Here is a 25,696-nt window from a genome sequence, read left to right as displayed (position 1 = left end):
GGTTTTTTTTGTTTGTTTGCCCTAAATGTGTGGTAAAATAGCAAGATGAATAGTTTACAGCAAGGCAGAATGGGTTTTTGACTCTGTGTTGTGGTGCCATTAACCATGACTAATAATATTAGCATTAATAATATTCATATATATTTGGGCATGATTGCCTCACAATTAATATAATCTCTGTTAATGCTGACCATGAAATAAAAGCAATACAAAAGATGGGTTGAACACATATTAACTTGCTCAGTGTTTATGAACTTAGCTTTCTTCAGCATGTTTTTTGAAGAGCAGCCTCGGAATAATGTCTATAAATTGGATCTCATCTAACATTGGTTTGTGTGTGTGGGGATACTGCATATGTAGTATGTTTTTATATTGGACTGTATTTACTGCCCTGCAGTAACCTCCATAGCATAGATGTAGCTTCTGCCTTCGGAGCCCCCCCCCCCCCTCCCCCCTTCCCCTCTATGTATAGGCACACACACACACACACACACACACACACACACACACACACACACACACACACACACACACACACAGAGTGATGTTATCTTACATCATGGGTCATTTTGATTGACACAGACACAAACATCTGTGAGGGCTGTAATCAGTTCCATTGTTCTAACATTTCTGGCCCTCTCATCAAACCTTTTGTTGTCTTTTTGTTATTTATTTATTTTTGTTTCCATGGTAGTCTCTTTGACTGTACCTTCATTTCCCTATCTCCCCCCCCCCCCCTCTTTCTCAGCTGTTTGTTCTACCTTCCTAAGAACAACCCTAAAACCCAAAGTCCAGGGGAAGGTAAACCAAATGAGAGGACATTGACTGGACGGTTGGGGGATATGATGTCAGGGAAGGCTTTTTTTCTTCCATAGTGGTGTGTTCGTTTGACAGATGAAATAGTTATAGGACAGTTGACGTGTTGGGGTCTTTGTAGCACGATTAGAATTAAATAGGCATTTGTTAGTGAGTGGAGGGGGCTTTCACAGAGTGGAATAGCAGACGCTAGCAGAGCAGTTTGCGGAGCGCTTGGTGTGTGGGTGTGTGTGTGTGTGTGTTTGTGTGATTGTGTGAGAGAGGTCCCGCCACAACTAAGCGATGCCTGGAGATGTGGTTCCTCTGCTGGTGCTGCTGCTGTGTGTCCCGGCAGTGTGTGGAGCGTCCCAGCACAAGGGCTGCATGCCAGACCCGGCCTCTGCCTACCGCTTCACCGGGGCAGTGTGCCGCCTGACCTACCCCGCTGCGGCTGTCCGTGAGTCACTCAACAACCCTAACCCTGAACCCTCTTTTGGTGGTCTTTCCTTTGCAAGTTATATTTTATAATTATAATAATACCATATTAAATATTTTCTTTTTCAAAGAGGTTTAATATGAATAACAATTTGGCCTGCACAACTGAGTGGAGAACCATCTCATCCTAGTATGCATGCGTGTCTTTGTATTCTACAGTGAATGAGAAAACCACTGAGGTGATTGAGGCAGCTTTCCAACACGCCAGATACCCCAAAATAACTGGAGAGAAGTCAATCCTTCTCATTGGCACAGTCAAATATGGCTTGGACAAGTGGGTGTGAACACACACGCACGGACACAAACACAAACTGGCTGTGCAACAAACAAACGAAAGGCTAACAGTGTTTTCTAATGAGGAAATTGAATGATGAATTGAACAAATCTTCTTTAATTCTTATTACAGCAACGCTGCTTCTGATTGGGAGCTGGGATGGGGAACAAGTCTAATTAATCTAAATGAACCTACTGCGCAAAAAAACCAATATAACATGTAATGATTAATAATGGAATAATCAAATGATTATTTTTGCTCTCCTCCTCACCAGTCTTGAGATCCATAACCTGTCCATTGGTCGGAGCGAGTTTGAACTGCGTCCACCCAATAGCATTGGCATGAAAATCAGCAACGTGTCAGCAGTGTTCAGGGGAACACTTAACTATGGATACGGCAGCTGGCTGTGAGTGTGTGTGTGTGTGTGTTTGAGAGAGATAGCAAAATATATAAATATTATAGTGATTTGTATTTTAATCACAAAAGTGTGAATCTATAAAATTGTGGAACAAGGAATATTTGCTGGACATATACTGTATATCGTACAGTATAGCTATAGCAGGGTATCCTGTGGGTCTGACTCTCTGTTATTGTATTTCTGTAAACGGGTCATTGATTTGAATTAGGATGATTTATTGCCAAATACCAATAACTAGCTCAATTACTTTCTGAGTATTCCTCTCTCTCTCTTATAGGATGAACATCGAACATTCAATTGACTTTGAGATAGAGTCACATATCGACTTAGGAATCAACCCCATGCTCTGTGAGTGAGATTTTTCCTTTCTCAATACCTTTGGATGGAACATATTTATTATTTATTTTCCTCATACTTCTTATCTCTCTCTCGGTCTGTCTGTCTGTGTGCGGCCAGACTGTGGTGCGGGGAAAGTGGCTGCGGACACTTCTGACTGCTACCTGGACTTCCACAAGCTCAGCCTCCAGCTGCAGGGAGACAGCGAGTAGGTTTTTCCACTGCATTTTTCTAACATTAGAGGTCTACAGTCATGTTGGAGCATTAAAATAACTAGTTTGGATGGTCTAGTAGCTCACCTGCTTTCTGTTTGTGTGTGTGTGTGTGTGTGTGTGTGTGTGTGTGTGTGTGTGTGTGTGTGTGTGTGTGTGTGTGTGTGTGTGTGTGTGTGTGTGTGTGTGTGTGTGTGTGTGTGTGTGTGCGTGCGTGCGTGTGTGTGTGTGTGTGTGTCTGTGTGTCTGTGTTTGGTGTGTGTTTGTATGTTGTTTTTTCGCAGACCAAACTGGCTGAAGAAGCTCTTCACGGATTTCATCACATTCACTGTCAGGCTTGTCATCAAGGGACAGGTGAGCCTAAATACAACAAAGGGTTACAATTACACACATATATACACATAATTTCTGTCTTGATAGTTGTTGTTTTTTACTTTAGATTTGTAAAGAAATCAACAAGGTTGCGAACATCCTGTCTGACTTTGTACAAGAAACAGCAGGTGTGTGTGCATACATACATGTACATATTTATTTGAATGTTAAGGTAACAGCTTTTACAGGCTTGTTGATTTGTGTGTGTGTGTGTGTGTGTGCGCGTGTGTGTGTGTGTGTGTGTGTGTGTGTGTGTGTGTGTGTGTGTGTGTGTGTGTGTGTGTGTGTGTGTGTGTGTGTGTGTGTGTGTGTGTGTGTGTGTGTGTGTGTGTGAGAGGGAATTCTCTCTTACAGAGGCATTTCTCAGTGACGGGAGCATCAGCATGGACATAGGTGTCATCGCAGCCCCTGTTATCACCACTAACTACATAGAGTCCTACCACAAGGTGCAGACAACCTGGGTGCATCTGACCTCGGAACCAAACACACACAATATCTCGCAACTTGGGAGAGCATGCCTGAAAGGCTGCTAAACGAATGTGTTTATTTTCTTTTGTGTGTGAAAAACAGATTCATATTTAATGCGTGAATATAACCACGCCTCTTTATCCGATTGGTCATTCTTTGACTTAACACCAGCATGTGACATGTTTCCAACAATCCTCCAGGGCCTGACGAACTACAACAACATCTCAGCGGTTATCAATGAGTCTGTTTTTGATCCAGGTCAGCTCACTGAAGACAGGATGGTCTACTTCTGGATCTCAGGTCAGTCCTCGTGTTTTGTTTTGGTTCAAATAGACTCGGGCTAAACTTGTTAGAGCCAGACAGGTAATAGAAGAGCAGGAGACGTAAAGGTCTGTTGTCCAGCCATTTTACTCATGTGTTGTTGTTAGTCAGAATACAGCATTGCAGAAAGCGCTCCACAATGAAAGCCAACAATGGAAATACATGGGATTTTTAAATGCAGGAACTTTATCTTAATGTGTTGTTCTATATCTCTGCTGCTCGCTGTCCTTAAGTGCGTTCCTTTAACCTCAGACCAAGTGCTCAACCCCATGCTGGCTGCAGCCCACCAGGACCAACGATTCCGCTTCGAAGTCTCAGGAGATGAGATCATTGTGAGAGAACCTTCGACATAACACCACCACTATCACAAAGAACACAGCTGGACAGGCGGACATTACGTATTGATATAGTAATATGCCTCCATGAACTATTGAAGTAAAATTCATTATACTTTATCAATTCTCAGACTGTGCATCATGAACTCCGGAGAGAATATTCCAGTAGTTAATGTTCTAGCCTTTGTTTGTAGAATGAGTGAATTATAATTAATTATAAGAGTAATAATAATAAATAAATATTATTAGAATAATAATAATTATAATTATAATAAAGGGTGAATGAATAATTGGTATTTTTGGCAGTAGGAAAGTTGTTGCAACTTATCTTGTCTACAGCTGGTCAATATGTCACTATTGCACACAATGATATAAGATGTTTTCATTCAACATAATCTTAGATGGCTTACCTTCTATTTTGTTCCAGGAGCTGTTTAAGAAGGAGCTTGTCAGTCCAGCACCTGCATTTATAGAGCAGGTGATATTCTGTATACTCTCATTTGCATCAACCAGAATGCTGTGTAAAACATTCATTATACATGTATAACAGGAGAATTTGTGTGTGTGTGTGTGCGTGTGCGTGTGCGTGTGCGTGCGTGTGTGTGTGTGTGTGTGTGTGTGTGTGTGTGTGTGTGTTTGTGTGTGCATTCCAGTGTCTGGGGGAGAGTGTTCCTCCAGTACTCAGTGTGTGGAGCTTCTCCATCCCATTGCTGAAAACCTCTCCCAGTGGTACCAGTGTCCAGACCGAGGTGTCTGGGATGCTCCAATGTGGAAATCCTCTCACACCCACTCTCTACTTCCAAATGGTGAAGACACCTCCAGGGGAATTAGGGATGCACCAGGCTCATAATATGTATCCCTAACAACTGATGCTCTTTCGCATAGATCCATGTTGGATAGCTCCGAGGGGAGTGTAAATATTACACATGATTTAACCCCATAGGAATGGCCTCAATCTAGAATATTAGAACAAATAATTGAAAAGGATCAACCCGGGATATCAGCCAATACGCATGTTCTTTTGCTTATCAATATACACACAACGTTAACGCCATTCGCTGTGGGGAAAGTATTACTGGTGCATTCATTATCGTAATCCATTTGGATTCTGTTTTAGAGGAGACGAAGAATCATTGTGTGTCTAAACTTTTTCTCTGTTTGATTAAGGGGGTCGAAGTGGTGGTCACCGCTTCATACTCTGAAAAAAAGCTATTTCTCCACGGTAACGCCTCTGAGTAAGACCACTCCCCAAGGCTTTTATCTACTTAAATACCTGTAAAACCACATTTTGGAGCATTGTTTTTGTTCCTTGTGTTTGCCCCCTGTGTAAGTTCTTCGTTGATACCTTGTTTCCTTTAGAATCACTATACTGAAGGCAGAGCTTCAACAGAACCAACAGGTACACAATGTTTCATTGTTTCTTTGTTTTGTTTGGGTGTTTTTAATGCGTTCTACCGTGGTTATTCAACACGATACCCTCTTGATTGTTTTGTTACTGTTTCCTTTTTATGAAACCAAACCCTTCCTGTCTAGCTGCTAGATGCAGTGCAGCAAGAGTACTTAAGAGAGGCTGTGGAGAAGATTGGCATCCCAAAGATCTTGTCTGGTAAGATCCTGAGCCTTTTTTTTTTATATATGACCAAACTCTATAGTTTGTTGATGTTGGTACTGTGTGTGTCTGTGCTGTGTGCTCTAGTTCTAGAGCCTGAGCTGACAAGGCTGTTGGACAAGCAGGGAGCCAACTTGTTTGATATTGTGAACCCTGAAGTGCTTCCTCAGAACGTGAGTTGGAAATGATGTATTAACAGCTACTTGAACTTTGAACTTAAAAATAAAAAAATATTCATACTGTTCAAATATTGTCATGAAGAACACCTATTCTCCCCTTCTTTGTGTGCTAGGGATTTGTGTTGATCCAGATGGACTTTGGTTTCCCACAACATCTCCTGGTTGAATTCCTCCAGAAAACTCTAGAATAACAACTCTGGAGTTCATTTTAATAAACCAAACTAACTAAAGTGAATTTTAGGGATGTTTTTTATAGGACACGTGAGCTACATGTCATTGATTTGCAGTAATGGAAATTCTTTATCATGATTGTTTAAATTATGATTTACTTTAAGGCTATGAATCTAAGTAAATATATTGTACTAAGTGCAGGGTTTATTGTATCCCACCCAATCAGTCCGTCTTCATAAAAAATACTTATTTTAAGCCCTCCCCTTATTTTTTGCTTTGCTTATGTTCTCAATCCAATGTGACATTGTTTAATATACATTATACATTTTTGCCTGGATTACAAACTAGGAAATTAGTATAGTTTTCTGATCAAGATTGCGTTTATTTTTAACAATGTAAAACACTACTGTTCTATGATTCAAATCAGTACAGACTATAGTTCCCATTTAGTTTTTTTGATATGATTGAAAAAGAGGTCGGCTTTGTGGTGTTGACATTTGATTTATTTAATGTGCTTTCAAGGATACAATACATGACTTATTGACATTTCTGGTAACCCAGTGTAAAGAGCATGTCTGTAGGTGGCATGCTATAGAGACCAGACAAGAAGTGACACATAGTCCGTTTACGTTCCAGTGTTGTGGGTGTTTTCGTGTAGGCTTTGAAGGGCCAGGTCCGTCCATTTCATCTCTTGTTCTTTCACAGACTCTGTTGATCCGCCATTATCCTGTTCAGCCTCGGGCAGTTCACTCTGTTGCGGAACAAGGACCATTTCAGCATTATCCTATCAATTAATACACGAAGGCCTACCAAAAAGTGTTACTTAACATCATAACAAGCACATTGGTTAGTAATATTAAGTTTGCATTACAAATCATTTCAATAAATAACTACCAGAGGGATAGTGACATCTTCGTACGGCAATCGGTCTTCTCTCCAAGCATCATCGGTGAGGTCCAGGACCCTTCCATCTCGTTGAAATTCACTGTCCATCCTCTAAAGTTCGCTACTTATTTTATTACAATGTGACTTTATACATTAATTATATCAAGGTTTTTATAATGTGTCGTCTGTCAGAGAAAGGTAGATCAGCTAAAGTTGCCCATCACTTTTTTCAACCAAAAGTCGCGGTTTCCAGTCGCGGTATATGTACGTCATAGGAACCCGCCTTCATGTGCTCTGATGCTTGCCGACCAATAGCAGCGAACGTTGTAGGGACGCTGTTTTGTAGAACGCTGGTTGCCTAGTAACTGACTCCATAGTAACTAGGGACTGGTTGCTAGTGTCAGAGTTTATGTAAACACCAGCCTGACGTTGCGGTTGGAATCAAGGTAATGAATATGTACGCAGAAAGCTTTACAGCAGTATGTTAAAAACTTAAGCCAGCAGCATGCATTTTATTGAGTTATTCAGTCAATCATTGGGAAGAACTATATAGTCTAAAAACATATTTAGTTGCTGACTTGACGAGAGATGTGTTTGGTGCTATAGGCAGTGAACGCTGCGTCACATATGTTTGAGGCTAAAGTCGCTGTCAAAAACAATATTGTATCAAGTTTAATTCAAGCTTTTTTCTTAATTGAATCGACACTGCCAGGAATGTCATCTGTTGAAGACCACCAGGGAGACAGTAACCAAGCACCAGCATGCTTCAATGCAGGAAATCCCGTTTTTTCGTGCATGATTTCGGAGAAAACCACAACGTCTCCGGTGAGGCAAGGCTTCAGTCCCTGGTTCAAAACCACCTCGAGCGAGTACGGGGCGCTGCGGGCGACCTCTGAGAGCTCTCCGTGCACCTACCATCCTCTGACACAGACCTTCTCCAGAGACCTTGGGAAATGCGGCATGTATCGTGACAACTGCTTCAACACCTCTCTGGACAGAAGCCGGCTACATGATTGACCTAAGTTGTAGCTATGCATTCGAGAACTAGTTTGAAAACTATTAACAGATACAGAATGCATTATCTTGCAATTCGTTTTTGCCGTGTTGAAAACTATACCCTTAACCATTGTAAACTTGCACAATGTTGAATACTCTTATTTTGGGCTATACATCTAATATTTTGAGCTGTTTCTGCTTACCAAGATTTGTAAGAAAATGTTCATCTACTGTATATCAGCCTATGACGTTTCATCAGCAGATTTGCTTAGTATTTGTTTAGGTCTATTCCTTTAGCACTGCCGCCTATTGCAGGCATTAGGTATACCGTCTTGGTGTAATCTCCTCAAGTTATGATTCTGACAAAATGTATGGAACAACATTGCTATCAATAAACATGTCTGAATACATCAGGTTTAATTAGTTTCAGATTACTGCCATTTCCTCTTTCTAAACCTCAAATGTGTTTTTAATCTATTCATAACTAACGACATCATCGTGCACTTCCATCACTGGAACCTCAGGGATGATATCGTTTAGGGAAACTTTATGTAGGTTAGAACTACAAAACATATCCACAAATATTTCATTAGATCTAGTTTTTTTTAATTGCTTGGTGTAAAAGGATTTCAAGATATCTCCTTCTAGAGTCAAAGTCTGACTGATAAAATAAAACATACAAACAAAGGCTGCAAAAATACATTTACATCTGATTCTCAGAAATGTACCGACCCATGAATATTGACATTAATGATATGCAAAGTAGGCCTTAAATAACTACCATTTTATTTATCAACATAATAACGGTTGAAACTGACAAATAAAATGTTACAGTTACAGTAAATACATTAAAAAAAAATACAAACACATTTGCCCTACAAGTACAAATTGCCAACTCATGTGATTGTGATCAGCTCCACCACAAAGCCTCGATGCAACAGTTGTGGTACTGACTCCTTTGTATGGTATTTGTTTGGAGAACAGTAACGTTACACCCCTAGTCGTCAGCCGCCCAGCCTCCGCATCCACATCCTACTGGAGCTAAAGCTACGGAACTTAGCTTGCGCCGCTAGCCTTATAGTGTGTGTTTGTGTGTATACGAAACGCTTGCTACCGTTAAATGAAATTATTATTGTGTATTCATATCGAAGCGTACATAGTCACCAATATTTGAATTGTACGAAATTACAAAAATGATGACTGAATAGTCCGTTGTTAAATCGTTACGCGTAGAAAATTGCTACCAATCCTAGCTAACTTGTATAGCTTGCTAACATCATAACCAAGAGTCTGCTGAACCCTACATTATACATTGTGGGCTGCTTCAAGCTACACCTCTTGATGGATTTCGTTTGAACACGTATATCTCAAGTAAGTAATGGTCTTAGGCAAATATGTTTTTTGCATTATTTGTGTTAACGTAATAATAAGCCCGGGTGTAAGGTGGGACTGATATTTGATTTCTGCTTACACGCCTCTTTCACTTTACAAGCTTTGTGGGTGGCTAAATAGCTTACCATATAAATAACCTAGCGTTTTTCTAATCATACTTACTGCAATCATTATACCGTAGCGGTGTTCATGTTATGTTATTAGCCATTGAAGAGATCTGACTGTCCTCGACAAAAAATAAGTATGGTTAGTATCCTACATTAATGATGGAAGTGTCAATAGTTATGTGATTAATGCATTACCTCATTCCATATGATGTTCAGTATTAGGTACAGCTTTCCCAGTACTGTGACAGGATGAAAAAAGCAAGATTTACTTAGGAGGTCTTTAAAAGATCAAATATGTGAACACGATGAGTTGGCTATATTGTTATCGATGTCTACAGTTAAGTGTGGACAACGCAGAACTCGTACTTTGAGCAAAATGAAGGTGGTGTACCTTTTTGATAACATTTTCATGGTTCTCTCTGTTATTCTCAGGTGTGGGAGACAGTGGGGAAAGTTGGACCCTGTGTCGGTAACATCTATAATATCTAGAGCTCTCTCAATTGCATTCCTGCAACTTGTCACAGCCCATTAAACCAACCATAACGAGTATTGAAAGGAGTAAAGAATTTGGCTTCCCCGTCGCTAGGCCACGCTATGATCAGCGCCACTGATCCCACCTGGTCGATTGGGACAAGACTCCCACAAAACCATGCGCTCCAAATGATATGATAGTAGCAGCTTGGATCACTTTCTGTGCCTGCAGGAGCCTTGTGCAGGTTCTGCTCTTCCTTTCCTCCTCCAAACCCCCTCGTTCATTCTGGGAGACCCTCGCCAGGGCCGTCTCCGGCACAGTAACTATGGGTAACAGCTGTGTGTGCCGAGAGGACAGTGACTTGGAGGACCACTACCACGGCTCATCGAGGGCCGTCCGAGGGCAGACCCGCCGGGTGGATCAGGGAACGGGAGCCACCGTAGACACTAGCGAGACCAGAAGCAGCCGGCCTAGAGACCCGGTGAGACCACCGCGCCGCGGGCGGGGACCCCATGAGCCAAGACGGAAGAAGCAGAATGTAGACGGGCTGGTGCTGGATACACTCTCTGTCATCAGGACTCTTGTGGACAAGTAAGTCCAGAACTAGTATCATAACAACTGTCACAATTTCCAGTTGTTTTGTCTTGCAGCCCATAATCCCTGTAGTATTCTCCTTTAAGATTCTGACATGAGCGACTTTTACTCATGGGCTGTTTAAGTGCATTAGGTTTGATGATTCGGCTTAAAGCAGCTATTTCCTAGAAATGTGATTCTTGATCTAACACGGAAAGTTGATGTTGAACAGATGCAGATTAATTTATTGATCCCAAAGGAAATATTTTGTTAACTGTTGCTTATCTCAAGTCAGAGACGTCAAAGTTATTAGAATATAACACAACTAGCAAAATAAACGTAAAATACTTAAGCTGTTTTTAATATATCATCAGCCAATTGATAAATGTGTGAACGTAATGTTGCTTGTCCACAGTAACATTAAATACTTTATGTTGTCCTAGCTGATGAAAGTGTTGGATGTTTACGGTATATTCTTTGCCCAAGCATCGTCATCGTTATTTGTATTGTATTATTGAATTGCCTGAACTTGTCTGGACAGTTTAAGTATCAATTAGGCTACGTAATGATTCCAGGAAAGCACCTAAATAGGAATATGCTCTAAGTGGTTATACTTCTCAGATTACATTGGTTCTGATAGCTCACAACAATAATGGTATCATCTAGTCGAAAAAGCCCCTTAAAAGTCTCCCTCACAAAGAACATATTATAAAGGAGTAATATATATATATGACAATTATAAATTGCTTATAACATGCCACAAACTATGGATAGCTAAAATACTGCCATGAATGTTACTGTATGTGAGTGCAATACAAAGCCCATATTATCCTTATATTCTCTTGTGTCTTGTTTTGTAGTGAACAAGAGCCCCCCTACTCCATGATCACCTTGCATGAGATGGCAGAAACAGGTGAGAAAGATGTGTGTTGGCATATAATGGTAAACCTGTCAATTAATTTACTACCCGGGAAACTCTTGGAAGTGAGTGTTTTGATTGTGTTATGTTAAACAAACCTGTGTTCCAATATGACAGGTAGTAGCGTGTTTGTGTATGTGGGTAAGCATCCCATTGATATTATGCATGTGAGCACAAGCAGTAATGTTGGATACTGGGAGTTGTTATTCAAAAGATATTCACGCTCTGAATAACAGCGATGTGATCACCGTTCAGGCAGCAGTGCTCCTCCCTATAAATTCATAATTTTCTCATTATTTCTACAATAGAATTACTGAATAGATTTTACCTTCACTAAATAATAGCCTAACTAATATGCAATTAAACTGGAGACATCTCGCGTTTCAATTTGTTCCCAATGGATTAAAAGTGATACGGTTCTGTTTAGTAGTGGATCCCGCTAGCTCTACAACAATTAAAAGAAGGTAAAGAACTGCATGTCCTGCATGGACATGTAGGACGTGATTAATTTGCTCTGCAGATAAGATCTGGCTCCCCTCCCCATACAAAACATGTCTTCCCGGTACGAGATAGAGTGACCAACCACAACTATTTATCTAATATGATGCACGATAATTACGATGACTGTGCCGTGGAGTCATTTTCAACAACAACAAAGATTGCTGTTGCTGATGTAGGACAGTCTTTTGAATCTGCTATCAAAACTGTTCTGGACAAACTGGTCGGTAGACTAACACTAAAAGAATAACAAATGATTGCACTAGTTGCATTTGTTGAGAAGAAAGTGTTTTTGTCGATCAATGCAGCGGCACCCGCTTTGCTGCTTTGATTGGTTGTAGGCCTATCCCGTTGCATCCAGAGGCATTTTTGTCGGCGCCGATTGGGGACGCCACTTGGAAATGATCAGAGAGGTTCCATTCTGGCGATGCCAAGCCTCATACTGATCGTGAACTCGGGATTGATTCTTTTAATGAATATGGCCAGCCGTCTTCTCTGCGGGGAAAAGCCAACAACAAACCTTCCTCCTGCAAATGATTGTCTTGATTCAGAGTGTGCAACGAGTGTGGCGTTGTCTCTGGCCGATACAAAAATTAAATAGAAAAGGACCCATCCAAAGGACCCGTCTGTATTGTGCAATACATTAAAACACTGCATTCACTTGGTTGCTGGCATGAGCCAGTTATTAAAGTGACACATTGTAGTAAGCTAGATCGCTATTGGTCCATCTTCTCAATAAAGGTCTCTACTGGATAACGGATTTTAAGTGTTTCCCCGGAAGTTAAATAGCATAATATGCTATTTAACTTCCGGGAAAACACTTAAATTCCGTTATCTTTTTTGTGTAGAAATATTGACGAAACAAGTGCTTCTCCCGACGTGTGTGTGTGTGTGTGTGTGTGTGTGTGTGTGTGTGTGTGTGTGTGTGTGTGTGTGTGTGTGTGTGTGTGTGTGTGTGTGTGTGTGTGTGTGTGTGTGTGTGTGTGTGTGTGTGTGTGTGTGGATAGATATAGATCTCGACCTTCGTTCTCCGGGTTACATCAATGTAATTCAGAACGTGAATATCCAAGATCTTTCCAGCTTAACAAAAAAACGACAACCTTGTCAACTCCCCCTCGTCAGCTACATCCACAAGTTGAATCTAATTCTGTCAAACAAGTAATTTCTATGGTAATGTTATAAAATTACAACTGTTCAACATGCTCATGATTTTTTTGTATGATTGTTTTGACCAGGAATAACCTTGCTTGTCTAACCCAGAAATCATAATATATAGCTGTGGGTAGTCATCTAATGGTGGGCGAGCACGTTAACCTCACTTGACGTGAGGTGAATAAATTAACTTGACTTTGAACATGATTTTTGCGTAATTTACTTCATTTCGATTTTCAATGGCCATGGTAGTGAAAACAACAACTCCTATGTTCCCACGTTGCTTCACTGCATCATCAAACCACATCCTTTGTTATTGTTTGATTAAGAGAACCCTAGCTGCAAAAATGACTAAAGACTAGAATAGATATACTATTATTATTATACAATTGTTATGTGTTTGTGGTTATTCTCTAGGAGAATATATTTTTCTAGTTGAATGTGTGCGCCTCTGTATGAATTATGGTTTAGACGTCTCCCGGCTCATTTCTGACCCATCAAATGTAATAATGTCTCTCCAGACGACGGCTGGCTGGAGGTTGTGCAGTCTCTAATCCGAGTGATTCCATTGGACGATCCCCTGGGTCCTGCTGTGATCACCCTCCTGCTCGACGAGTGCCCCTTACCCACCAAGGTGTGCACCTTTTGTAGAGATAGTAATGAAGGATTAAAGAGTGATACAAAAAGGTGTCCAGTTGATCCATGGGGCAGACAAACTTGTGTAAAAATGTGTGTTTCTGTGCCGTAGACGACCTCAGGTTCTTAATGTGGTCTCTGTTTGTAGGATGCTCTCCAGAAGCTCTCAGACATGTTGAGTCTGAGTTCAACTGTGGCGCGTCAGGACGCTCTTAGCCCAGCGAAACACAGGAACACCACCGCTGTCCTGGGCTGCCTGGCAGAGAAACTGGCTGGTACGACACGCACACATGCGAGCACACGCACATTTCCCCAGGCGCTCACAGGCACATGACCAGACGCACAAACACACCACATGAGCACATGACCACACACACATACTAACGCATGACTGGACACACTCACATTCCCTGGACCTCACAGCTCCTCCAAGTGGTTTGTTGTGTTTACAGCACACCAACGTGGACACGCAGGCACATGCAAAGCAGGCCAAGCTCCAGATCGGGGGAATTAGCTGACTTTGTGGGATTTGGCTTGGCTTCTCTAGATAATGACAGAGCCTGGAGTACTTTCAGATGCAATGGTCAAGTTCGCTACAAGATAATATTACAGTCGTCGTACTGAAACAGATTCTCAAGCAGCCCTCTGCTAGCCACAGTGTAGCTCAACGGCTCGAAGGCTGCAGTACTCTTGTCATCCACTTGTTTGCTATATACAAGAAGGGGAGCGCACTGGGTTAGGGTTAGCTTCCATTGAATTGCAGAGTTACAGTTGCCTAGCTCCTGTTCCTGTAAGGTGAACACACTTGAGTACGTTCCAAGTCTCTTATTAAAGGGGAGATATCATGCCTAATGCAACACGTTTTTGAAAGACGCTGAAATTGGTTTTGCATAAATTAACAGTGTGAGAATAATAAGTCGTATTTCTTACATACAGGCATGTACCCATATTCTAGTAGTACCCCCAAATATAACTATTAACCCTAAAAAAACATGATATGGGATCTTTAAAAACGAGTTCACTATTTTCGGCGCTGAGGTCATTAGGCTACCTGTGATGCACCGCTGACCAGTAACCCGACTTGTAGACGACCCAGCCAGAAGAAGATGAGCATATAACTGCGCCGGCAGTGCATCACAAGTGGCATTATAAGCACAGCACCAAAAAGAATGAAGAATTCTCTGTTTAGAATAGTAATGTGTTTGAAATGGTGGCTTGATGTTTGATGGACCCACCCTTTCTTTAATAATGTCATGTTATTCCTTCTCTTAGGACCCGCTAGTATCGGACTATTGAGCCCTGGAACTCTTGAATATCTTCTGGAGAGCCTGGTGAGCATCTTTACCACTCAATCACTTTTACATTAACCTTTATTGGTTGAGACCCTATGGATTAAGATAGACCGTTTACACATTGTTGCCTCATTTCCACAGTCATCGTTAATATTCACCCATCAAAAAAGGTAGATATTTGATAAATGATGACTGCATTAGTGTATTAGTATTAGCCTAGTGTAGAAAAGGAAAAGATGATTCAAACAACCTCTACAAGTGAAGAAATCGTTACTTTTTTTCATCTGCCCCTCAAATAAGTCCTTCAAAAACAAAACACGGTAACAAGAAGCTGCATTTCCAGGTTAACCAGATATGTTAAGTCAGAATTCAGGGAATGCCTGAATTTTTTGGTTTCAAGTACTACAATTAGACTACTCTCAGTTCAGTTAGCATAGCGACTCAGGCTGTGAGCCTCACCCAGAGAAAACCTTTTGTTAGTTTGTTCATTGGTTTAGGTAATTGCAACAAGCAACAAGCAATTATATTGTTATGTAAAACTGTTGTATTCCATGAATTTTTTTTGTGTGATTTGTCTAAATTGAAGGAAAGGCAATTCATCTATACACACTGAATACATTTTATTATTAGTTTCACTATTAATGAGTGATTAAAGCTGCGTTAAAGCTTTGTAGGCACTCTCAACTTCTACATTCCGCATGACATGGTACTCTCAACTTCTATATTCGGTATGACAACTTCCATAGTATAGCGAAAGCACTAGCCTTTTTGTCCCTTCACTCTTGCCTTCTGTTTGGTTTTCCAGAGCTCTGAGGCCCACCCTACAGTCATGCTGTTTGCTCTCATTGCTTTGGAGAAGTTCTCCCAGACCAGTAAGTTCAAACACTTGACACAGTGGACTGCTGTATTTGAGGTTGATAGGTCTTTTCTTTTTGTGCTGGTTTCATATACAATTTCAAGTCAGCACCTGACTTGAGAGAGCACCACTCTTTTCCGACACCATTGCCACTTCACTATCCTGCCCCTTTGTTGATTAGCACATGCTATGTGTGTGAAAGTACAGGGTTAGTGTAATGGTGGGTGATTCTGTCTTTGATGTTTGATGGCCTTGGGTGACGTTTTGTTACAAATACAAAGTCTATTATGTTCTCGGGAACATACATCGATTACAATTCGTACACAGAGTATCACAGATCTCCGTGTGTTCTCCTCCTGTGTCCAGGTGAAAACAAGCTGACCGTGTGTGATTCGTGTATCAGTGAACGTCTCGCTGTTCTGGAGTTGTGGGCGGAGCAGTCTGATTACCTGAAGAGACAGGTTGGATTCTGCTCCCAGTGGAGTCTGGACAACCTCTGTGAGTAACCCTTCTTGATAGAATGTAGGCCCTTGTTGAGTGTTTTGATTAAAATGTGTAATTTGTACAGTACAAATCAAAGTATTAAATGTAACGAAAAAAAATTTATGTTTAACGACTTGTTTAATTAGTTTTCCACGAGTTGGCCTTAATGCCCCATACATTTTGACTAGAAAGTGACTTGTGCCTCTCTCTCTCCAACCAGTCCTGAAGGACAGTCGACAGTTCACCTACGAGAAGGTCAACCTTACGCACATCAACGCTATGCTGAACAGCAACGACGTCAGCGAGTACCTGAAGATCTCCCCTACCGGCCTGGAGGTGGGCTTTTGTGCTCCGCAGTCTGCCCTGTTGCTCATTTATGGAGCTCTTTATTCAATCAAACATTCATTGTTTGCTTGTGCATACTGAGGGTGATGAAATTTAATGAATTATAATGTAAAACATGTTTTTCTACCTGACTAGAAGAGTAAATGTGTAGCAGTCTGGCATAGCAACCAGATATGTGGGTGGACTTCTATTACCCATAATACAGTGAGTGCCCTTGAATAAATAGTTAAAGGACAAGGCCGTGATGGCCGTTCTGTCAAAATGGGAACCAGAACAGCAGTAAAAGTCTTCTTAGAGGACACTATCCAAGCTAAAACTATTAAAAAGAAAACAGCCTAATACGATTGAGGGTACCAATAATGGGGTCATAAGTAGATTTATTCTCCCTGCTTTTTCCGGTTTCTAAAATCCGTCTAAATGGATTTTGTTCTCTCTTGATCCTCCTCCTCCGATCGCCCCCTCCCTCCTTCCCCCCCGGCGCCGTGCAGGCGCGGTGTGACGCGGCGTCCTTCGAGAGCGTGCGCTGTACGTTCTGCGTGGACTCTGGCGTGTGGTACTACGAGGTGACGGTCATCACCTCCGGGGTGATGCAGATCGGCTGGGCCACCAAGGACAGCAAGTTCCTCAACCACGTACGCTCAAGACATTCATCCATTTGTTTTACGTCTCGGCTGTCCGATAGGATGGCTCATCATTGGTTTCTGTGACATTTGTAAAGTCTTTATAAAAATTAGGTACACTTAGCAGATCATTCCTATGTCTTGTTTCATTAGAAGCTAGTATTATAGACCTATTTTTGCATGGCATTTGTGTGATTTATAACAATCCATCATTGCCACCCTTTTTGAAGCACCTTCAATTACATATCATTTATCGATGTGAGTCGGTTTCGTGTTGTTTTTCTTGTATAAGAAAAGTTTTCTATGGTGTCCTTTGTCCTACAGGAGGGTTACGGGATAGGAGACGATGAGTACTCGTGTGCATACGATGGCTGCAGGCAGCTGATCTGGTACAACGCCCGCAGTAAAGCCCACTCTCACCCCTGCTGGAAGGAAGGTATAACGTCATTAAATGACCATACCTGTCAAATCTAATTCTTTGTTCTACTTTCAGTCCAATTACCTCTTAAAGGAGAACCAAACCCTAACACCACTCATAGATTTGTTTGCATCAGATGACTACCCCTATAGGTTAACTTTTAAATGTCCTTAATTTGTTGGATGATATCTGCTGATATCTCTGACCTGCTGATTTAGCGCTGATGTGATACACCTGCCCTCCGCCTACTAAAGCTGAAGAAGCCCTAGCCCAGAATGAGAAAAGCCTGAAAGCATTTTTACACAGGGGGCAGAGTGTTTCACTTTCCTTTTAACAATTGAAGATCCTGCCACAACCCCTTCTTAAAATGTACCCCCAAAACCTTGTTAACTCAATGCCAACCGTCTTCTCGTCGGGATTTTATAAACCAAGATCCTAGTTATCCCAGTTATCTGAAGTGTCTTTCACGCAGCCACCATTCGTGGGTTTGGGACCCAATCAGCTTAAATTTCCTCCACTAAAACAATTATCTGCAGTTCACTAACAGCCCATGGCGTTGCCCTCTGGGTGGGACAGTAACGGTGTATTTCGAGCCCAAGCCCAATCAGAATCAGAATCAGAATCTCTTTATTGTCATTACACAAAGTGCAACGAAATTGGGGTAGAGGCTCTCAAAATAAGTGCTTTTAAAACAAAAACTAAATGAGAAAATGAGTATTTTTTGAAAATAAATTTAGAATGTTGAACTCAAAAAAATATATACATTTTAAAATGTCAGCCAATTTAAAAGATCAGATTGGTATGATAATGCAGTCATTTATAATCCTGCATTATTTAGAGAAATAACAGCTCTGGGGTAGAAACTGTTTTTAAGCCTATTTGTTCTTGACCTGATTGCCCTGTAGCGCCGTTCAAACAGGTTATGGCCTGGGTGGGATGAGTCTCTCAGGATACTATGAGCTCTCCTGAGGCAGTGTCTATTGTACACATCCTCAAGAGAGAGAAGAGGACATCCAATGACTTTCTGTGCCGTTTTTATGACCCTCTGGAGCGCTTTCCTCTCAGCTGCAGTGCAACTGGCAAACCACAGCGAGATGCCGTAGCTTAGGACAGTCTCAATGGTGCAGCGATAAAAGCTCATCAGCATTTTCTCCTGAAGATTGTTCTTCCTGAGGATCCTTAGGAAATACAATCTCTGTTGGGCCTTTTTCAGAAGCGCCTTGGTGTTTATTGTCCAGGTCAGGTCCTGCTGAATGTGCATGCCCAGGAACCTGAAGTCCGAGACTCTCTCCACACTCTCCCCGTTCATGTAGATGGGCTGAATGTCCGGCTTATTCCTCCTATAATCAATGATCAGCTCTTTGGTCTTTGAGGTGTTGAGGATGAGGTTGTTCTCCGCACACCATGTAGACAGTCTTTGGACCTCCTCCCTATATGCAGTCTCATCCCCACCTGAGATGAGCCCCACCACTGTTGTATCATCCGCAAACTTAATGATGGTATTGCTGGGGTGGCTGGGGATGCAGTCATTGGTGTAGAGAGTGTAGAGTAGGGGGCTCAGCACGCAGCCCTGTGGGGAGCCGGTGCTGATGCTAAGTGCAGAGGAAAGATGGGCACCTACTCTAACTCTCTGGGAGCGCTCTGTCAGAAAGTCTTTGATCCAATAACAGATTGGTTGTGAAAGACCCAAGGCCATTTGTTTGGTGAGCAGTCTATTTGGTATGATGGTATTGAAGGCAGAGCTGAAGTCTATGAAGAGCAGCCTGGCGTAGCTCCCCTGATGTTCCACGTGTTGCAGCGTGGTGTGGAGCGCGGTGGCTATGGCGTCCTCTGTAGACCTGTTTGCTCTGTATGCAAACTGGTGGGGGTCAGAAGTGGTTGGCAGGCTTGTTGTGATGTGGCTCCGGACTAGTTTCTCGAAACACTTCATGATGACTGGTGTAAGGGCCACCGGCCGGTAGTCGTTGAGGCTGCTGACAGTAGTCTTTTTTTGGTATAGGAATGATTGTGGAGGACTTCAGGCAGGGTGGGATCTTGCACTGGGACAGGGATTGGTTGAATATATCAGTGAAGACATCAGCCAGTTGTTCTGCGCAGTCTCTCAACACTCTCCCCGTTACAGCATCCGGTCCAGCAGCTTTCCTAGGATTCACTGCCCGTAGTATGCGCCTCACCTCATGTGCCTGCACTGTGAAGATGTCGTTGCTGGGGGCTGGTGGATGTGATGGAGCCACCTCCAGTGTCTCAGCCTCGAAGCGGGCAAAGAAGCAGTTAAGTTCCTCAGATAGTGAGGCATCACCGTTGGTTACTGTGAGGTTGCTGGACTTGTAGTTTGTGATGTGTTGGACCCCCTGCCACACCTGCCGTGAGTTGTTGCTGCTGAAGTGGTCCTCAATCTTCCTCTTATATGCTGTCTTGGCCTCCCTGATGCCTCTCTTCAGGCAGGTTCTGGCAGCGCTGTAATGTACCACATCTCCAGACCTGAAGGCAGTGTCCCTCTCCTTCAGCAGGGTCTGGACGTCTTTTGTCATCCAGGGTTTTTGGTTTTGATACACCCGGATGCGCCTGTCCACAGTGACGGTGTCAACACAATGCTTGATGTAGCAGAGAACGGTGGAGGTGTACTCTTCCAAGTCCTGATTGCCCAGTTGGTATTTCCAAAACAGTCCTGCAGCTGCTGTGCGGCATCATCAGGCCAGGTTTTAACAGTCCGTGTTACTGGGGGGGCTTTTTTCCTAATTGTGGTGTATGCTGGAATCAGAAACAGGGACATGTGATCAGATGTTCCCAGGTGAGGTAGCTGTTTAGTCTTGTAACCATGCTTGATATTTGAGTAGGCTTTGTCCAGAGTGTTTCCTCCCCTGGTAGCACAGTTTATGTGCTGATGGAATTTGGGAAGCACTACTTTCAGATCAGCATGATTAAAGTCGCCTGCTATGAGATGCACTGCCTCTGGATGAGTGTTTTGCTGAAGGCTAATGGCGTTGTACAGCTGACTAAGGGCGGAGTTAGCATTTGCATTCGGTGCTATGTAAACAACCGTAACCATGACAACGGTAAACTCCCGTGGAAGATACTTGGGCCTGCATTTGATGGTCAAATACTCCAAGTCAGGGGAGCAATGGCTATCGATGGTAGTAACGTTGGTGCACCAATCGTTGTTCACATAAATGCATAAACCCCCTCCTCTGTTCTTACCGGAGTCGCTATTTCTGTCGTAGCGGTGGGCTGTACGACCTGTTATTTCGATAGCCGTGTCCGGTATGGATGAGTGAAGCCAGGTCTCCTTTATCAGCAGAATGCAACAGTCCTGGATTATATTGTTTGCTGCAATCTGTAGTTTTAGTTCATCCATTTTATTTGCGATTGATCTTGCATTAGAGAGGAAGATGCTGGGAAGCGGCAGTGTGTGTTGTCGTCGTTTTAGTCGCAAGAGAACGCCAGCCCGGCAGCCTCTTTTTTGCCTTCTCTCCCGTGCTTGTTTTTGATCCTTGGGGTTTCTCTTCCTCTTTTCTTGGTTGCAGGTGATGCTGTTGGGTTCCTGTTGGACCTCAGCAAGAAGCAGATGATCTTTTCCTTGAATGGTCACCAACTGCCCCCAGAAAAACAAGTCTTCTCCTCAGCCACGTATGCACACACACACATGCACGCACGCACGCACGCACGCGCACACACTCTGCAGCGGTGTTCATTGAACGTGCTCCTATACTTGCTGATCAGTGAACGGAAGGTACCCGTTTGAAGCTACTGAACATGTACGTGAGCGTCGTTCCCTCCGGCGATATATTGAACGACGCTCCCCGACGTATACCGGCACCCGAGTATTTACTGTAACCGGCATGCGGCTTCTGAAAACAATAACCACAACGTAGCTACTGCTAAAGCCAAAAGTGCAGAGGAACATCTATAAAAGAGTTGTATGATCAAACAAATAGAGATTTGAATGTGCCCTCCGGGTCTGGGGAAACAATTCTGAACGTCAGCCACATTAGCAACGAATTTGAAAAGACTTTGAGAATTGAAGAATCTGACCAGTCTAGGGGGATACATAGCCCATTTTGATGTTCTATGCCACTGACTTTTCTTTTTCTGTTTTTTTTGTTGTTGTTTATTCTACATTTCCAATTTCATAGGGTAAATATAATTTTGGACCCAATATAGGGTCCAAAATTAGCCTGGTCCTACCAGACTCTTGTACTTCATTTGCATTTGAGTCTGGCCACTCTCCATTTACAAACGTTTACTCACTTAAAGTCTGGTGTCTGTTGGAGTTTAAAACTATTGGATCTGCCCAGTTCCACTCTGGATCTGCCATAACCAATCGCTACGGTTTGACTACAACTCAATCTAGCGCACAACCTCAACGTCATTGTTCTCAGCCACTCCCTCTGTTCGCTGAATGGACAGCCGAAAAATTGTCTGCAGAAAACCCGCGAATATACCGCAAATCCATGTGAACGTGGATTTGCGGGAAAGGATAATTGAGCGGAGGAACGTAGGCGGGCCGTGCCAGGCTAGTCCAAAATAACTATTCAAAACTATGTAAGCAGTTGCTGCTGAAGAAAGATGTCTTGTTCATATTTTATTTTTTCTCTAAAATAACTGATAAGAGTACAGTTTAAGTACCGGATCAACAAAGAGTATCGATAGGAGTAGTAGTATCGTTCAAATCTTAACGAGACCCATCCCTAAGTATGGGCCTGTCAAACAGATGCATACTTTCCAGAGTAAAAAAAACTGGAGAAAACCAGTTGTATACAGTGACCTTGATCTCCTTCCCCTTCCTCTTCCCCAGGTCGGGCTTCTTTGCGGCGGCCAGCTTCATGTCCTACCAGCAGTGTGAGTTCAACTTTGGGGCCAAGCCGTTCCGCCACGCGCCCCCCGTCCGGTTCAGCACCTTTAACGACTTTGCCTCCCTTTTGCCCACCGAGAAGATCATCCTGCCCCGGTAGGACCTGCGCTGCACGCCCCCCCCCCCCCCCCCCCCCCCCCCTCCAACACAGACACGGCTCTTATGCAGGAGGAAGAGCCGTTGTCCAAGTGAACGATGGGTGTGTGATGTGTGTTTGGTTTGCCGTGTCACTGAGCTGGGATTGTGCTTGCCTCCACCAGACACCGTCGCCTGGCCCTGCTAAAGCAGGTGAGCATCCGGGACAACTGCTGTACGCTGTGCTGTGACATCATGGCCGACACAGAGCTGCGCCCCTGTGGACACGGGTACGTCTCGTGTGCGTGTGCGTGTGCGTGTGTGTGTGTGTGTGTGTGTCTCTGTCTCTGTCTCTGTCTCTGTCTCTGTCTCTGTCTCAAACTGACATGCTGTTATAAGACTAGATAAAATGTTTGCCAGATGGTGGTTATTTCAGCATAAGTACAGGACAGTAGCAAGAATTTAACAGAGATGCATACCTAAATAAAAATATCAAGTAATTGACAAAAAAGTATAAGTTCTGCTTACATTCTGCTAAAAATTGGATCAGTTCATATAATAATAACTATCCCAGGGGTCATCAACCTTTTTGAACCTGAGGGCTACTTCATGGTCACTGAGTCAGACGAAGGGCACCCAGTTTGATACACTCTTCTGAAATATCAAATTTGCTGAGTTTGCCTTTAGTTGTATATTGGTGTTGGTGTTAACGGTGTCTCTCTGTCTCCCTCCCCAGTGGTATATGCATGGAGTGTGCCTTACAGTTAGAGACCTGTCCGCTGTGCCGCCAGGACATCCAGACCCGCGTCAGACTGATTGCACACGTGTCCTGACACAGCCCCTGACGCCTCACACCAGGACACGCTCAGCACCCCCCTGGGCCCCGCACCTCCACGCCCCGGGGCCCCGGCACGGGTCCCCGGGTACGGCCATGCTTGAATGGGAAGGGACTGGCACAGGTGAGGGACATCGGGTTGGGGGAGGACAGGAGAACCCGAGCAAGGGTCGTTGGGAAGGGTGGATACCTTGGAGCCTTTTCTGGAACTGCCCCAGCTCACTGCTGGCGAGAGGAAGATGTCCGCAATTCACCTGCTTGATTGTTCTGGAACCAGAAGGAAGAATGGGAGGAGCTTATTCAATCACATTACAAATGGCAAGATTTTTTTTTAGACACTTGGAAGCCCCTTCTTTAAATGAATGATTATTCAAACAGCTCATAGACTACTTCTATTTACGCTGTTTTTACATCAGATTTAAAAGGTGTGTGTGTGTGTGTGTGTGTGTGTGTGTGTGTGTGTGTGTGTGTGTGTGTGTGTGTGTGTGTGTGTGTGTGTGTGTGTGTGTGTGTGTGTGTGTGTGTGTGTGTGTGTGTGTGTGTGTGTGTGTGTGTGTTCCATGTCATTCCTGAGAAAAGTTCTTAAAAGTTAAGAACGTTTCCTTCAGAAAGCCTTGCGTAATCAGTAGGTTAGATTGGCCATCTGACTTGATCGCACTGTTTGTGTTGAGCCTGTGAGTGATGAAATGATACCCAAGGTGCAATACTATATTATTTCATCATCATTATATAATCATAGCACAGTCACAGGCTTGATTACTACACTATTGCAAAGAAAATGGGCTTTCACTGAAATCAAATCCATTGAAAAGGCCTCCTTACAAAACCTCTGTCATCTACATGGTATCTCCTGGAACTACAATTGGTATGAAAACACCATCCAACCAACACAGCTCTGGCATTTCTGTGTCCTTTCAGCTTGTCATGGTCAGACACATATTACCTGCAGGCAGCCTGGTGAGATTAGGCAACATGTTTTAATTCATTGATAATGATTAACTGAAAAGGCCTCCTAACAACAAAACCTTTGTTATCTATATGATATCTCCTGGAACTATAACTTTGTCAATGTGCGGTCTGCCATTATGTCGATTTTGCATTGCCTACAGTTTAATGGGGTCACTAATTTATTCAGAAAGTAATTTGTACAAACCCCATGTGATGTTGCTGTCCCATGTGCTTTAAATAATTGTGCAATTTGATGTTGACACCTGGCTAGTTTACAGTAGGCTACAGGTAGTGGGCTATAGGCAGCCAGCGAGCTTTCAGTTGATGAGAGCAAAGAGCCGTCGGGATTCTGTGTTGTATCTGCCAATAAGTAAGCTGTTTAAGTATAGTGAATTTCAAATGATTTATTCGACTATTTTTCCTTCTACATACCCATACACAATATCATCAGTCAATGCATCACACAAATGAAGGTACTAAAAATAAAAATTAAATATCCCCATTGTAAAAACAATGGACACTTTCACAGAGATGTCATCATAGGTGAGGCAAAGCTCATATTACTAATTTTGGGTTGTCTCCTTTTGTGTAGCAGGATTATCTTCACTTTTACACACAAATACCGTGCCCAGGTACCTAAACTGAGCAGAATCATGATTGGTGTTTTGAGAGACAACGTTTGTCCTACGATAATACCTCTGTGAAAAGGGCTTTAACAGGCCCCACTGTAGACTTGAAAGGCCTCAGTCTACATTGAGTCGTAGTGAATATAATATAATACCATTTGATGCTACATTACTAAAAACAACCTGCATTTACATGCTTATGAATTGGATGATGCTGAATTCCGAAAAAAATAAGTTAATACTCTTGAGAATATTTGCTGTCTCTCCATTTTCTCTCGTTCTTCGTCCTTTCTCTTCAGTTTTCTCATATTCTACCCGGCCTCCTCCCTCATTCTCTCCCGGCGTTGTTTACTTGAAAGACCTCTGGTTTGACTGAATATCGATAGTTGATATATCTTTTTTTGATTTCCAATATGTTATATTAACACAATTATGATTGAAGAAAAATATATAACTTTGTAAAAGTGAAAAGCTTCATTGAATTGAGAGCTGGGAAAAGTTCTTAATGCTTTTTTCTTTAATCAAATCATTTAGCTCAAACAATTGTTAATGGTTCCCAATCTTACAATATTGCATGTAATTGGTTTCTAAAGCCATTCAAACAACTAGCGGGATTTCTATATATATGCATTTCTGAGAATGAAAAACACATGGTTATTGTTTGCTCTTTGAGCACTTTGTACATCCCAGAGCACCTTGAACATGGAAGAAAAAAAATACAATTCATCTCC

At 42.6% G+C, this 25,696-nt stretch overlaps 3 protein-coding genes across 3 annotated transcripts; 2 read left to right on the top strand and 1 right to left on the bottom strand.

Moving 5' to 3' along the window:
* Positions 1-803: 803 nt before the first annotated feature.
* cetp (cholesteryl ester transfer protein, plasma) lies at positions 804-6,240 on the top strand. The gene is made up of 17 exons (XM_060060993.1): positions 804-1,252; positions 1,450-1,564; positions 1,839-1,970; positions 2,260-2,330; positions 2,439-2,526; positions 2,815-2,884; positions 2,970-3,030; positions 3,257-3,348; positions 3,571-3,670; positions 3,944-4,023; positions 4,454-4,504; positions 4,680-4,832; positions 5,194-5,261; positions 5,386-5,425; positions 5,560-5,632; positions 5,723-5,808; positions 5,928-6,240. The coding sequence occupies exons 1-17, from the start codon at positions 1,099-1,101 to the stop codon at positions 6,003-6,005; spliced, it is 1,512 nt and encodes a 503-aa protein (XP_059916976.1). The 5' UTR covers positions 804-1,098; the 3' UTR covers positions 6,006-6,240.
* Positions 6,241-6,466: 226 nt separating this feature from the next.
* anapc13 (anaphase promoting complex subunit 13) lies at positions 6,467-7,157 on the bottom strand. The gene is made up of 2 exons (XM_060060995.1): positions 6,880-7,157; positions 6,467-6,736 (listed from the first exon to the last, which is right to left on the bottom strand). The coding sequence occupies exons 1-2, from the start codon at positions 6,976-6,978 to the stop codon at positions 6,611-6,613; spliced, it is 225 nt and encodes a 74-aa protein (XP_059916978.1). The 5' UTR covers positions 6,979-7,157; the 3' UTR covers positions 6,467-6,610.
* A 1,628-nt stretch (positions 7,158-8,785) lies between these two features.
* On the top strand, positions 8,786-23,729 carry rspry1 (ring finger and SPRY domain containing 1). The gene is made up of 15 exons (XM_060060991.1): positions 8,786-9,237; positions 9,798-10,428; positions 11,271-11,323; positions 13,501-13,613; positions 13,764-13,890; positions 14,888-14,946; positions 15,713-15,779; positions 16,130-16,261; positions 16,467-16,582; positions 17,080-17,223; positions 17,536-17,647; positions 21,154-21,256; positions 22,425-22,577; positions 22,742-22,846; positions 23,293-23,729. Exons 2-15 carry the CDS (start codon positions 10,031-10,033, stop codon positions 23,387-23,389), a joined length of 1,779 nt encoding a protein of 592 aa, XP_059916974.1. The 5' UTR covers positions 8,786-9,237; positions 9,798-10,030; the 3' UTR covers positions 23,390-23,729.
* The last annotated feature ends 1,967 nt before the right edge of the window (positions 23,730-25,696 follow it).

Source organism: Gadus macrocephalus, chromosome 9, assembly GCF_031168955.1.
Source record: "Gadus macrocephalus chromosome 9, ASM3116895v1".
NCBI classification, from domain to species: Eukaryota; Metazoa; Chordata; class Actinopteri; order Gadiformes; family Gadidae; genus Gadus; species Gadus macrocephalus.
This window is presented reverse-complemented; position numbering and strand designations above follow the sequence as displayed.

Bases quoted from the DNA above. Each gene is read 5' to 3' on its own strand.
- cetp (XM_060060993.1), top strand. From the start codon at position 1,099: ATGCCTGGAGATGTGGTTCCTCTGCTGGTGCTGCTGCTGTGTGTCCCG. The intron at 1,253-1,449 runs GTGAGTCACTCA...TGTATTCTACAG, and splicing joins CTACCCCGCTGCGGCTGTCC to TGAATGAGAAAACCACTGAG. The intron at 2,527-2,814 runs GTAGGTTTTTCC...GTTTTTTCGCAG, and splicing joins CAGCTGCAGGGAGACAGCGA to ACCAAACTGGCTGAAGAAGC.
- anapc13 (XM_060060995.1), bottom strand. From the start codon at position 6,978: ATGGACAGTGAATTTCAACGAGATGGAAGGGTCCTGGACCTCACCGAT. The intron at 6,737-6,879 runs GTAGTTATTTAT...GTTCCGCAACAG, and splicing joins AAGATGTCACTATCCCTCTG to AGTGAACTGCCCGAGGCTGA.
- rspry1 (XM_060060991.1), top strand. From the start codon at position 10,031: ATGATAGTAGCAGCTTGGATCACTTTCTGTGCCTGCAGGAGCCTTGTG. The intron at 11,324-13,500 runs GTGAGAAAGATG...ATGTCTCTCCAG, and splicing joins GCATGAGATGGCAGAAACAG to ACGACGGCTGGCTGGAGGTT. The intron at 13,614-13,763 runs GTGTGCACCTTT...CTCTGTTTGTAG, and splicing joins AGTGCCCCTTACCCACCAAG to GATGCTCTCCAGAAGCTCTC.